This window comes from Plutella xylostella, chromosome 8, assembly GCF_932276165.1.
Source record: "Plutella xylostella chromosome 8, ilPluXylo3.1, whole genome shotgun sequence".
NCBI classification, from domain to species: Eukaryota; Metazoa; Arthropoda; class Insecta; order Lepidoptera; family Plutellidae; genus Plutella; species Plutella xylostella.
In genome coordinates, this window is record NC_063988.1 from 3,829,880 (window position 1) to 3,843,336 (window position 13,457).

The window sequence follows — 13,457 nt, forward strand, 5'->3', positions numbered from 1 at the left end:
CTATGGAAATGACCACAGACAATATTCATATTTCTGTTGCACGTACACAAAAGTTCATTCAACAAAGCCAACGTTCGACTCAACTGTTGAGAAATATTGACGAGTTTAAAGACAACGTTGGAACAGCTGTCTGTCAAAATAATAAAAATGGCAGATTTTTTACCAAAATAAATATTTTGAAAATATCTTTAAAATGGACAAAAGCTATGTTAAATCGACCATAGAAGGTCTAAAATCATCATCCTCTTCAAAAGTGCAAGAATCTCTACTGAAAATTAGGAGCAAAATCACTTCAAATGACAATGGAATCAAACTTTTTCGTGACTGTGGAGGCTTGGACTATTTAGTGCCTCATCTTCGTAAACCAAACGAAAGGATCCTTGATATCACGCTAAGCATACTTGGCAATTGCTGCTTGGAAGAGGAAAGCAGTATCGCTGTAAGATTTTCAATTCTTTTGTTACTATGTCGAAATCAAGATGGTCACCCTAATTAATAATTATCTACCCATTAACTGCTTACACACAATACCCACTTTGTATACTTAACTAAAACATATTATTTCAGGTTGGAAAACTTAATGCTTTTGGTCCACTTGTAAATATTCTGAAGACAGTTTGCCGTGACAGCATAGTAGGAAGAGCATGCCGCCTACTTGGGAACTTGGCACAAAGAAACTCAAATGCTGAAGCTCTTCACAACCATGGGGCAGTCACAGCGCTCATTACTCTCATTGAGAAAAGAGATAGAAACACATCATATCCTACACTTACTATGGCAGTTAGAGCTGTGAGGTAACTAAATTAAAAAGTTATTAATTATTACAATACCTACCATGTACTTTATTTACAATACAACAAACCAATCATTTAAATTTTTACAATATGTTTGTTTCTTTTCTCCAGGCAACTATGGATGGTGACTGAAAAGAGGGAAGAGATGCTAGGTCTTAATGCAGTTCGCTGTATAGCCATTTTACTAACAACAGAGTGTGGGTCAGCTGGTATAATCAAATCCTCAAACACTAAGGAAAGTGATGGATTGAGAAAAAGCCAGGAAGAACTTATTACTGGAATACTGAAGTGTTTGGGATACTTCACTACTCATTGTACTTCACAGTGTGCTGAACAGGTTAGGAATTAAGTCTATACTTTCAAAGAAAATGCTATCTTCAACTCTCATAGGACTCATAGGTGTATACTCTCAATCTCTGAGGAATAAATGAATCAGTCAATTCTCCAAAATTTATTTCTATTGATTGAGAGCTTTCCTAACTTTTTCCATGTATGTACTTTTTCTCATGCAATAGCTAATAATGTTACTAAATTAAAACTCATTACAGCTTCAAGGGGATGGAAGAGGATATCAATGCCTGGTGGCATTGACCAAGTCATTTGAATCACTTGCATTGAAGTGTCTCATGAACCTCTGCTACCTGTCTTCATGCCGGCCTCTGCTCGGCACTGCTGGGCTTGTGGAGTGCATTGTTGGGATACTGAAGAAAATCTCTGGTAAATTAAAAATATTCTGTAGTATATTAATAACTAAAAGGTATTTAAGATTGCTATCCTATATATTATCATCATTTAGCAAGAACACACGGAAAACTATCTCATACTTATCAACAATAATGTTAATAAAACTGCAACTTTAAAAAAGCTGCTATCAACCACTGCCTTCATATACTTACGTTTATGGATGAAATCTCATATTAGTTTTATTTCAAACATCATTTCATTTACCTATCTACAGAAGTATCCTGGTGGCCGGAGGGTGCGGCGCGCGCTCTAGCGGCCCTCAGTGGTGAAGCTGTGAACCGCTCGCGGCTGCGGCACGCGCGGGGCCTGCCTCTTCTACTGGCGGCCGCGAGGCGCAGCCCGCACGCCATGCACGCTCTACTGCAGTATGTGTTCGACGATACTTGTGAGTATCTGCATTGTTTGGGTTCATATTTAGGTTAAAACAAAAGCGCGCTGCTCGAAACCGTAATTTTTTCAACTTTTCTTTTACTTGGAATTGAATAAAATCAAAATTAAGAATTTATTTAAAATTACGACTATGTAAAATGTAACAGGTGCTAGAAAAACTTATAACTAGATAAAATTAAATATTAACTAACTAACTAAATTATTAAACTAAGTAGGTATAAATATAAACGCTATACTAAATTATTCAACTAATAACCTAACAACTAGGAATTAAAATAATATGTTGCTGAAAGACGATAAACTGACCTATTGGGGGCGGTCCGGTATATTTTTGGTGTATTGAATAAAATGTATTTTTTCCACAGCATTCCAAATACTAGTAAATGAGGGTCTTATAAACCTGCTGACAGACGAACTCACAGAGTACCTCAAAACAATGGAATTCGAACATAACAACTTAGAAAACAACGACATGCAGAGTGACGTCATCGAGCCGCCACCAAACACAGAGACTACACAGGCAGTTAAAACGGCATCTTGCCCATTCTCTGCTACCACAGCTGAAATACATGCACCACCTAATCTAGAAGACCCCGGGATGAGCAAAACTAATCTGTTCACTAGAAGGAGACAGAGCATGATGGACGCTAAGAATGAGGATGAGTTGAGGGTGGTGATAGAGAGAGACAACATGATAGTGGGGTTTGTGGACGCGGTGGATAGCGACGCGTCTGATGACAGCCAGAGCGACGATGAGAACCCGACGCAGCGAAGAAAATGCTACAAGAGGCCGCGCTCTAGAAGTCCTAAGATGTTGAAGAAGGTAAGCTGTAATGCATTTTTTTTGCATTCATGCATTGCGTCATGTTTCTTATAAAACTGGTTTATAAAGAGGGGTCTTTTGACCACCTCTGTGATTCTAATTCTCCCTCCTCTTTAAATAGTGATTCTAAATCGCCCTCCTCTTTAGATAGTTATTCTAACTCACCCTCCTTCTTAAATAGTGATTCTAAGATTAGGTACTATTTTGTTCCAGAAATCGCAGCTAATCAAAATGGCGAGCAAGGACTGGTCAGCAGGAGTGTACTGGGAGCCTAAGAGCCCGGAATGGCCGCCGCAGCCGCAGCAGTCGTCCCGCAGCGCCATGAGTCCCGACCGCTCCGACCACAGCCCGCTGTCGCCTTACTCTGATGGGAACCAGTCGGGGTTCAGCCCCGAGTATAGAGGAATGGGGTCTAATAAGCGGCCGAGGTTTGTAAAAGTCACTGGTTACTTTACCCTAAATAGCAATTTAAACAGGCATTTGTGAATTAAACCCCATACGGCATTAATTTTTTGTTTTCAAACAATACAAAAGCACAATATACACATATTATAATAGGTAAAAAATCCTATGAAAACATTTACTGAAAACTCTCAATGCCAGATATGGCGTTCTAAGCAGTCAGGTTATCCTGACCGTATAGAAGCAGTATGTATGTACCTACCTACAAGCTACACAAGTAGGAAAGGAAGAGTTATAGAAATTATTTTTTTATTCCAGATTGGAGTGGAGCCCCGAGTCTGGCGTTAGTACGGGGGAGGGAAGCTCCGCCTCTCCTTACTGGACGGAGTATCAGTGGAGTCCGAGCAGCTCGGGCAGTCCACATTCGCCGCTCAGTGCTAATGATGGTGAGTAGTAATCATACTTGTTTCGCCAATGCACACGACTCACTTGTTTGGTCTCGTTGAAGGTGTGGAGTGATGCGCGTATGGAATCGGTTCGCTCGCCATGGGTTTCTACATGATGAAAAACTAATTTTCAAAGCGCTGCTACGCGAGGCACGGCTCTGTCTCGTTGTATTAACCTTTTCATTAGTATAGAGTTACCCTCCTGTACCCTCTCATAACATTCGTTCATAAATTCAACATGTAGGTACTTACCAGTTGGCCACCATTTTATTATTCTTCCGAGATACAATCTATACTTACATACTCGTGTGCACCACGCACTCGATTATACTAAACTATCGTCAAAACAACGTAGCCTTGAAACCCTCCATCTTATCTCCCAACTTCACAATGGACAACATTTCATTTTCTTTACCCTATATTTTTACTAGCTATTCGGAAAGTTTATAAAGAATTAGAGGACCCGTATTTTTTTATTTTGTATATAGATTAATTTTTGCATGTTATTTTTAACTTTAAAGTTAGTTATTTTATAACCGGAAGTGACATCACATATTAGGCTCAATTTTTATTTTTGTCTTTTGCCTTATCCTCGAAAATAGACATAAATTACACTGACAAGTGACATTTAAACTTTGTTTACATGCCAACCAACAAATGGGTTATTTTCAAATGACATTGATATTTCTGATGATACAAAGTACTTACTTATAATGAAAAAATAAGCAGAAGCATTTTTTCAGCTGTGTACGCGGTGGCATGCTCTGGGACATATTATAGAGGTCATCTCTTAATAAGTACTAACCATTTTAAAAGATAAACAAAAAAAAATTGTCAGAAAGTGTCAGAACAGAATTTATGAAAATGACTCAAATAAACAACAACGTCACGATAAAACGTCAACGTCAATCAAAAATTAAAGTGACAGTTACTTTGTTTTTAAATAGGCTTTGATCATCAAATGGCATCGCACCTGATGCATGACGTCATCAGCACTTTTTTACTATTTTATGATTTTCTCGAAAATGATACATCCAAAAAATACAAAATCATTTTTTTTGTGGCCTTTAGAGCTAAATCTCGAAATGGTTTTCGATTTATACCAGCTTTAGTTTTTTGAAATGTTGTCCATTCCAGAAAGTTCCGACTCGGAGATGTCGGGCCGCTACTCGCCGGTGTGCAGCGAGGCGGAGTGGGAGGAGGGCGGCGCGTGCAGCCAGGCCGCCGAGTTGGGCGCCGCGCAGGTCGCCATCCACCTCGACGACCTCATCATGGATGACGATGAGAGTCATGATGAGGACACGCCAGTTGAAGGTAACTCGACACTAGCGGTATAGGAATTAAGTGACTGGCTGGGCGCCGCGCAGGTCGCCATCCACCTCGACGACCTGATAATGGACGATGAAGACACGCCTGTTGAAGGTAACTCCACACTAGAGCAGGCCGCCGAGCTGGGCGCCGCGCAGGTCGCCATCCACCTGGACGACCTCATCATGGACGATGACGAGAGCCACGATGAGGACACGCCTGTTGAAGGTAAGTCACTAGCGGTATCGGAAGCGAGAGGCCGCCGAGCTGGGCGCCGCGCAGGTCGCCATCCACCTGGACGACCTCATCATGGACGACGACGAGAGCCATGATGAAGATACGCCTGTTGAAGGTAACTCGACACTAGCGAATTGTATCGCGAGCTGATTTAGAGTAATGAAAGAACGAACGTGATAAGTGCCATCATAATTTTGATTTATAAATCTTCATGGAGTTGCAGAGTGAGGCTCGACACGAATGGAATAGTCGCGCGACTTGATTGTCTATGTCGACAAGGACGCGTTTCACACCCTGATATCCATTCGTTCATAAATTAAGCATGCATAATTTTGAAGTTTTCGTTTATGAAAACTACCCTATATTGGGTTACTCGATATTATAAAACCACTCATCTATTCCTATTCTATTCCAGACGTGAACAAGCTAGAAACAAGTTCGAAAACCTCCCGCATAGCGTGCGTATTGGTACTCCTATTCCGAGTATCGCACGGCGCGTGTCACTCTTACGGAGCGATCATAGAGGATCCCGTACCCAACCACACGCTGGAACTGTTGACGGGACGCGAGTGTTTGAACGCACTGCTGGACTATGTGGAGAGGTGTAAGAGGCCGCTGGGTCGGGCCGCCAGAATTCTTGCCAGGGTTTTAAGGTTAGTACCTACTGGCCATGATTTTTGATATTTTATAGCAATTAGAAGAATTTATTTTAAACAAATGAGAAATGTCAGGTGTTTAACCTTTGGAAGTGGCAATCCAATCTAATGAATGTGAAAAATGTGGGACTCAACATACCAAATAATCACGTCATTCTCTGTTTTATTCCAGCAATGCTCTCTGTTTAATGAGTATACTGAAACATAGATTAGCTCTAAGGTTACACAACATGTCAGTGAGCTCGAAGCACCCGCCTGCTAAATGCCAACAGTGCAAACAAGTGAGTAAAAAGTTTATTTATTTATTACAGACAGATACATAAATAGGTGACTTACAATTGAATTTTAATTTAAATCAATCGATGGAACTAACCAATAACATGGAGCTATTATTTGACATTAGACTTGTGCTGCCATCTACAATTGCCTCTGCGTCCCCATTGAGTATAATGTAACCTTACCATTATCTAATATGTACCTTACCTTTTAATTTCAGATTGTAAGACTGAGTGGGAAGTTACTGGCTCAGTTGACTATACTAGCCGAGTCAAGTTATGGAATTGGGGAAATCAGTTACCAGTTGCTAAAAGGAACCTCTTGCATCAAGCAAACTTTATGTTTAACACTGCCATATATCGTAAGGTAAGGCCAATATCCATATCTAAGAACGTATACAATATTTCCACACTATCAGTTTCTAGTTTGAGCATAAGCATACACTTACAAATATAACCTTAAAGTTAAAACTTGCCATTTATTTTTTCTAGAACTGAAAAACCGTTGAAGAAATACTTTATAGACTGCAATGCACTTAATCTACTCTTCGAATTAATATCAGAATCTCAAGAAGAGCTTCAGGACTGCGTCGTGGCTTTATCGAAGCTCGCCACCAACGTACACATCAAGGACCCCAAGTCCCTAGAACACAGATTCAAAGACCACATCTCCGTGTCCTACGATCCAATTCTGGATAATCTATCGGCGGAAGAAATCGTTACTTTCGAGTTGGACGATTCGTCCACCGTCCGAGCGAACAAAGTGTTCCTCTGTCAGAACTCGGAGGTATTCAGTGCCATGCTGATGGGGTGCTTCAAGGAGTCGGTAGAGAGCTGCGTGCGAATAAGGAACATCACCAAACCAGCCTTAGAATACTTACTCACTTTACTGCATTTAGGTTTGAATAACGCAAAGAACGACGTGCTCATCTTCCCGCTAGCCGACAAGCTGGAGACAAACTTGGAAGTGCTGCTTCTGTCCGATAGATACCTCTTCGACAAGCTCAAAGAGCTGTTAAGCAGCGCCATTCTACAGTTCCTATTGACACCGGACTCTGCAGATAAGATTTACATCTGGTCGCTCAGTGAGGGTATGGGCTTCCTGTGCGTAGAGTCTGTCGCCTACATAATTACAGGGAAAATGTGTGATGCCGAACGAACGAGATCGTTCACGTCTATTTTAAATATGGAATATAAGGAGCAATGGTTAGATGATATAAAAAGCATGATTTTACGTCAGTTGGTTAAATGAAATGAATTTATGTTATATACTCGTAAGTTTACCATGATTAATTTAGGTTTGTTTCGTTTCAATGTGTTCAATATGGTTTTGTAAAGTGTGTAATTTATATTTTCTTCGCATTTATTTTATTATTCCACAGAGTATGAATTACCTGTAAGTACCTATTGGTTAATTTAATTGTAATTTTATATATTTTGCTCGCCAATAAAAATTAAAACAAATCTATAAATAACTTGAGTTCATTTGTATTACAAACATAATATTAATATAGTTTAACATGGCTAGGTATGTTACATACAGTTAGTTGTTTTATTTGCGCTGAGAAAGTGCTAGTTTCAGTGGTCTGTCCGGCACTAATACTCCCGAAGTAACAGCTTTCACCTTATTACTTTCTTCCGAAGGATGAATATGGAAGTTATGCACCAGCTGAAAAATATAAAAATAGTTATTAATTTAAAATAATTAATATGAATCTCTCATAAATATGCACATGTGAATCGTATGGATATAATAAAGTATAGGTAGGGTGTAGCACCAAAAAAATTAAAAAGTTAATTTAAAAAAATGCAAGTTGGTATTTACCTGCTTTATAAATTCTGTCATTTGCATCATAGCCATCTTCTTTCCTATACAGGATCTGGCTCCCATAGCAAAAGGCAATGATGCAGAAGGCTCGTGGTTGGCCAGAGTGCTCCTCCTCGCGTCATTCCTGTCCCAGCGGTACGGTAAGAACTCATTGGCTCTGCTAAAGTACTTCTCATCTCTGCCCGAGGTATAGATAGATGCTATCACAGGAACCTGAGATTTCATAAAAAATATATTTAAAATGGTTATCTCCCTATAGGAGCAATTTTATTGTGATGATGAGTGAAAATTATGATGTGGCTTATTTTGATAAACCTGTATGATCAACTATATTGGTTTATGATAATAATTATGCCATTTCCATACCTACCTTCCACAAAACGTATGTGGATTTTGAAGTAACACCTTCCTACTAATGGGACCAGAGTTTTAAATATTTAGGTGAAAGGAATACAAATTTAATGCTTCTCATAACATTTCATTTATTTCAAACTACTTAAACTTATAAATAAATTAACTCTTATATCTACATATAACAAAGTATCTATTTTCTTAGTAAGGGAAATCTTTGCAGTTTGTGTCTGAACTCGTCTTTTAAATGTTTATAGGGTTCTTCAAGCTCACTGGGTGCAAGTGGAATTCTTAACTTTCTTCTCAGGGATGGAGAGAGCAGGACCAAGTTCTGCACAAGACCGTAGCTGCTGGACGTCATCCAGTACAAGCACATGCAGGACGGGACACTTGCCGCCACAGGTATCATCACTATTGAGAATACCCTGAATACATTAGTAAATATATTATACACTCTTGATGGCTGCCTCAGCTTGGACATCCTCTGTATCTCTATCAGTGCTAAGTTTGTCAGACCAAACGCAATAGGAATGACTAGAGAATGGTCTGGCACAGTCAAGTTTGGAATCCATCCTAAACCTCCAACAGATAATTCTGTAAATGTGATTAATGCAGCCGCATCACTGATTGGCTGCATGTAAACTAAGTTTCTTAGCGCAAATGACATGCATACCCATATTGGTATTTGAAGCCACATCACCAGGCTTGACTTGAATGGATGGCAATTGTCTCTCACTATTAGGTCATTCCACTGTTTCTTCAGGGATCTTTTGTACAGTATCATGGCTTGTTTATCTGTTAATTTGTAGACTTTCTTAGCAATTGCTGTTTCTCTTTTTAATTCTTCTACAAGCTCCTTTAATTCTAGGCTAATATTTTCTACTTTGGCTAGTATGTAATATTGGTACACAGTGAGAGGCAGTGTCATTCCAGTCCGCACAAGGACTGTTGCAGCGACGATAGTAGCCCACCAGGGAAGGCCGGTAGTGTCGTGGAAATACAAAAGTCCATCTTGCATGACATTAACCAAACCACTATTTGATATACTGGCATATGTTTTCTCTTGCCATGCAACAAAGCCTTCTAAAGAGAAACTTCTTCTTTCAGTCATTGTAGTGGTAATGGGTGGCTTTTGCAAAAGTATTGGAGTCTGTCTTGTGAGATCTATTTTATGTCTTCTAACATCACAAAGCGCACTGAATGATCTTTGTTGTAATGAAAAGTTCTTCTGCACATAAAGAGCAATTTTACAACAATTCGTCATGTTAAAGATGTATTTATGTCTGCACAGTGCACACTGCACAGCAAATTATCGTAAATCCTGCCTTTACGAAACAAAATTTTATTATTGTACTTAACTAAAAACATAACCTCAACAAAAACAACAGTCAACAACATTTGTTATGACATATTTATATTAGGTTATTATTCTGCGATATTGCTGACATTTGCTTTGCTCAAAGACAAAAGTTACCAACATTGTCAGAAAAAAAATTATGACCGTATTATAAAGTTTTGAACGCACATAGTTATTTGAAATTGCCATTGCAAAAAATGTACGTTAGTTTTGGTAGAAACATTAAATCCAAAATAAACGTAATGGTAGAATTAAAAAAAAAACATAAAGTTACATTGTTATAAAGAATGTGGAAAGTCGGTTATTACAGTCGAATGGACAGCTCCTTCGACTGTAATAACCTACTCAATTCGCGACGATCTCCTTCTAAGTTAGTTAAGTAGGTATCACACGACGTTTTAGTACACTTGAGCATCAGTAAATTATACAGCAAAGCTTAATTTTGCGTAAAAAATATAGAAAAACCGCTTACAATTAGATTTTTAATAAATAAAATTAAACATACTTACGCCTTGCTGCAATTTGTATGGTCCTATAAAGCTATCTTTAGGGAGAATTCTGGTCAAAAACGGAGCTACTGGATAGAGTCGCATTGATTCTCTTATTACGTTCTTTACGTATGTACCATTGGTGTGTAATATTTCATCCGTGACTTCTCTATGCGTTGATAAAAGGTGCATCGTCCACAATGTCGTATATGAAGTCTATAAATAAAATAAATAATACATAAAAAACACATACATAGATTGTAACCACTTTTATCGATAGAAAAAAAAACTGAAAAATCATTAAGTAATGTAGGTCAAGCATATTGCGTAAGATTCTACGAAGCAACTTTTTGAAACTTTAGTCATTTATCACTAAACGTAACTAAAGCACATTACCTGAGAAACATATACCTACAGATAGTAAGTATTCATTATTATCATGTTTGTTTTAACTCAAAGACACGTCAAATTCATATTGAGTACCTATTTAAAAAAATTCATGCTGATAGCTTACCGTATCTCCTGCAGCCATAACAAAATCCGCTGCTATTCTTATAATATTTTCGTCTGTTATGTTTTCGTCGCTTAATTTTTTTATCAAACCATCACTTTGGTTTCTATGATCCAACATTTCATTTATTAGTTTGTGTGCTGAAAGCAAAAGACAAATATTTATATTTTAAAAATACCTACCTACATACATAGCTCACCCAGTTAGTAAGCTTAAGTAGCAGTGGGCTGGTCACATCTGTCGAAGAACCGATGACCGATGGGGTAAACGTGTTGTGGAGTAGAGGCAGCGACTAGGCAAGTCTAGATGGGGTAACGACTTGCGAAAGGTAGCTGGTTATGATTGGATGATCGCATCCAGTGGCGTGCTTTGGGAGAGGCCTACGTCCAGCATGCAGCAGTGGACTTCTATAGGCTAATGATGATACAAAACTATTAATTTTAAAGGAAATTAAAATTACTTACCCAATATGAGAGATTCATCAACACATTCCTTGAAATCTTTCCAGACGGGCAGATTTAGTTTTTGACAGATATTAACTGGTAATCCAAATAGCGCCGTAGTCGTTTCAAAAATTCCTTTTACTGTATCCGAAAATTTACATAAAAGTTCATTAAAGTGCATACTTTTTTGTACTTTTGAAGATGATCCCATTAAAACTGCTATTACTGCTGTAAAAAAAAAAAGATTTCTTAGTTTTAAATGTATACCTACTACCTACTGGAAAATATATTAGACGTACCAACGAAACTATTTACAGGATATTTTATTTTTCACAGTCATGAGTCACGATTAATTACGACTGTGCAAGTGTGCATTCTGCAATACCGCCTAGGTAGACAAGTACTTCAAAAAAATATTTGAAGCACTTACTTACTAAGTTACTAATAGGTCCTAGCCTGTACCAATGAATTCTTTCAATTGTGTTTTCAATTAAGGAGTTTAAGTACTTACTTAATACCACGTGCTCTTACGGTGATGGAAAATATCGTGAGAAAACCTGCACATCTACATGATTCTAAGTGCATTGTACTTATCCCAAAACGGCGTATTGGTTCGCAGCCTATCACGTGAGTAAAATGTGCTGCGAAAAGTGGGTGGCTCGCTTGTGAGAGTTGTGAGCCACCTCTGACTACCCCTTCGGGGATTACAGTCGTGAGTGCATAGGTATGTATGTATGTATGTAACTCACGGGTCACGGGAAAAGATTAGTTTGTGACTTGAACCTTTACCCATTATTTATAGAACGTAAAAGGGATAAATTAATTAATTAATTAATAGCTTCATAATACGGTTTACGGTGAAAAACATACGAGGTTCGACTCTCTGTGTCAGTCAAAAGGTCAAAATCAAAGTATCACGGTGACACTTTAAAAGCCTATTGTACAGTAGGTAAGGTATATTGACAGTTAGTTCTGTAAATTATTAGGTATAATTAAACATTGGGATTGGATAGGAATCAAGTTCGTGAATATTTTTACTTACCATTAGTTGACAGTTTGTAAAGGTCGGATTCCAAATTGGGTATAATATGTGCGGTTTTGCTATCGATTTTGTTATTTAACTCGTTAATAAACGATGTAATGGTCATCTTTAGAGGCTCTTCTAACCATTTGTCAGGGTCATCAAGAAGCAAGTGTTTGTTCATAATTCTTCTATTAGTTAACCATTCTTCGCCATCCATAAAAAATAAACCTCTTTTTGAACCGTGTAACTTTTCGTATAGCACCCAAGGTTCTGGCAAAATATGTATAGGGTATTTTCCTTCTATTCTCAAAAAGAGCGATTTCATCAATTTAGGTTCACTTATAAACACCAATTCCGATGTGCTTAATTTTTCACAAAATATAGGGCCCAGTTCTTTATGGCGATTATCAATATATTCGTGAAGTCTGTTGAATTATTGTAAGTAGATTGGTATAAAAATACAGGGTGAATTTTATGAGTGATGCCGGTAGATACAAACACCACTTATTAAATTCCAAACTTACTTATCTACAGATTAGTATATTTACCTATACATTAGATACCTATCCGCCAATATTTTACTATAGCATAATAAACTACACATAAATAACTTCTATTAAAATCGATAATTGTTCGTTACTTTCGTGTCGCTAAAATGGACCGATTTGGGTAATTTAAGTTTTGATTTGAACTTGAAAATTATCTTTTAAGCAGATTGATTAGTAATGAATTAATAAACATGGGTCGTGTGAATTCCAGATAAAATATCGGCCTGGACTACCTAATAAATATATTTGTATTAATAAATATAAGATGTGGATTGAAGGCACAAATTTAAATGTTGCCGATGTCAAAACCAATAATTCATTGTTTAAATTCGACTGATGTAAGTTTTATAAATACTGTTAAAATTCAATATTGTACCTTCAGGATTGACATCTATACTAAATAGATGTTTTTTTATTATTTTAATGTATAAGTAATGTTACAAACCCTGCAAGAGAGTTCAGAAGGTCAATGCATGTATGAGTGCGTGTTGTTTCAATATAACTAAAAGACAAATAATATTCATACTTAGCTCCGCCTCCAGCTACGAAAAGATCTAATTTAGTTCCAATAAGCGGCAAATTTTTTGGACGAGGGACATCACAAATTGTGTATGGAGAATCCTTTGTGCTCATATATTTAAAAGCTGAGACCGTTTTAATACGAATACGAAACATTTTAAAGTGAATTTTAAACGCGCATCTCACTAACCACAAAACCTGTTTATCACAACACAATAATAAACTCTCGGATTTCAATACTACTAGTTCCGGCCGTTCGGCCAAGCTCACTGCAGTTACTGACCAACCTATCTTAAATGAAGTGTAAAATTCT

The 13,457-nt window shown here is 37.7% G+C and overlaps 3 protein-coding genes across 4 annotated transcripts; 1 reads left to right on the forward strand and 2 right to left on the reverse strand.

Annotated features, from left to right (window-relative positions):
• Nucleotide 1: 1 nt before the first annotated feature.
• LOC105387502 (armadillo repeat-containing protein 5) lies at nucleotides 2–7,542 on the forward strand. The gene is made up of 13 exons (XM_048622679.1): nucleotides 2–439; nucleotides 568–794; nucleotides 906–1,131; nucleotides 1,343–1,511; nucleotides 1,753–1,923; nucleotides 2,294–2,751; nucleotides 2,965–3,179; nucleotides 3,472–3,599; nucleotides 4,737–4,913; nucleotides 5,560–5,797; nucleotides 5,973–6,081; nucleotides 6,297–6,442; nucleotides 6,568–7,542. The coding sequence occupies exons 1-13, from the start codon at nucleotides 194–196 to the stop codon at nucleotides 7,325–7,327; spliced, it is 3,270 nt and encodes a 1,089-aa protein (XP_048478636.1). The 5' UTR covers nucleotides 2–193; the 3' UTR covers nucleotides 7,328–7,542.
• A 1-nt stretch (nucleotide 7,543) lies between these two features.
• On the reverse strand, nucleotides 7,544–13,457 carry LOC105387501 (cytochrome P450 315a1, mitochondrial). Of its 2 annotated transcripts, none has more exons than XM_048622678.1 (7): nucleotides 13,152–13,457; nucleotides 12,096–12,502; nucleotides 11,075–11,278; nucleotides 10,614–10,750; nucleotides 10,121–10,315; nucleotides 7,901–8,116; nucleotides 7,544–7,744 (listed from the first exon to the last, which is right to left on the reverse strand). In XM_048622678.1, exons 1-7 carry the CDS (start codon nucleotides 13,298–13,300, stop codon nucleotides 7,628–7,630), a joined length of 1,425 nt encoding a protein of 474 aa, XP_048478635.1. In that variant the 5' UTR covers nucleotides 13,301–13,457; the 3' UTR covers nucleotides 7,544–7,627. The 2 variants fall into 2 exon arrangements, with proteins under 2 accessions (XP_048478635.1, XP_037971044.2); XM_038115116.2 differs by having other exon boundaries at nucleotides 11,075–11,281; nucleotides 13,152–13,455.
• Nucleotides 8,366–9,635, reverse strand: LOC105395120 (cytochrome c oxidase assembly protein COX18, mitochondrial). Its single transcript, XM_011567050.3, has one exon. The coding sequence runs from the start codon at nucleotides 9,516–9,518 to the stop codon at nucleotides 8,448–8,450; it is 1,071 nt and encodes a 356-aa protein (XP_011565352.3). The 5' UTR covers nucleotides 9,519–9,635; the 3' UTR covers nucleotides 8,366–8,447.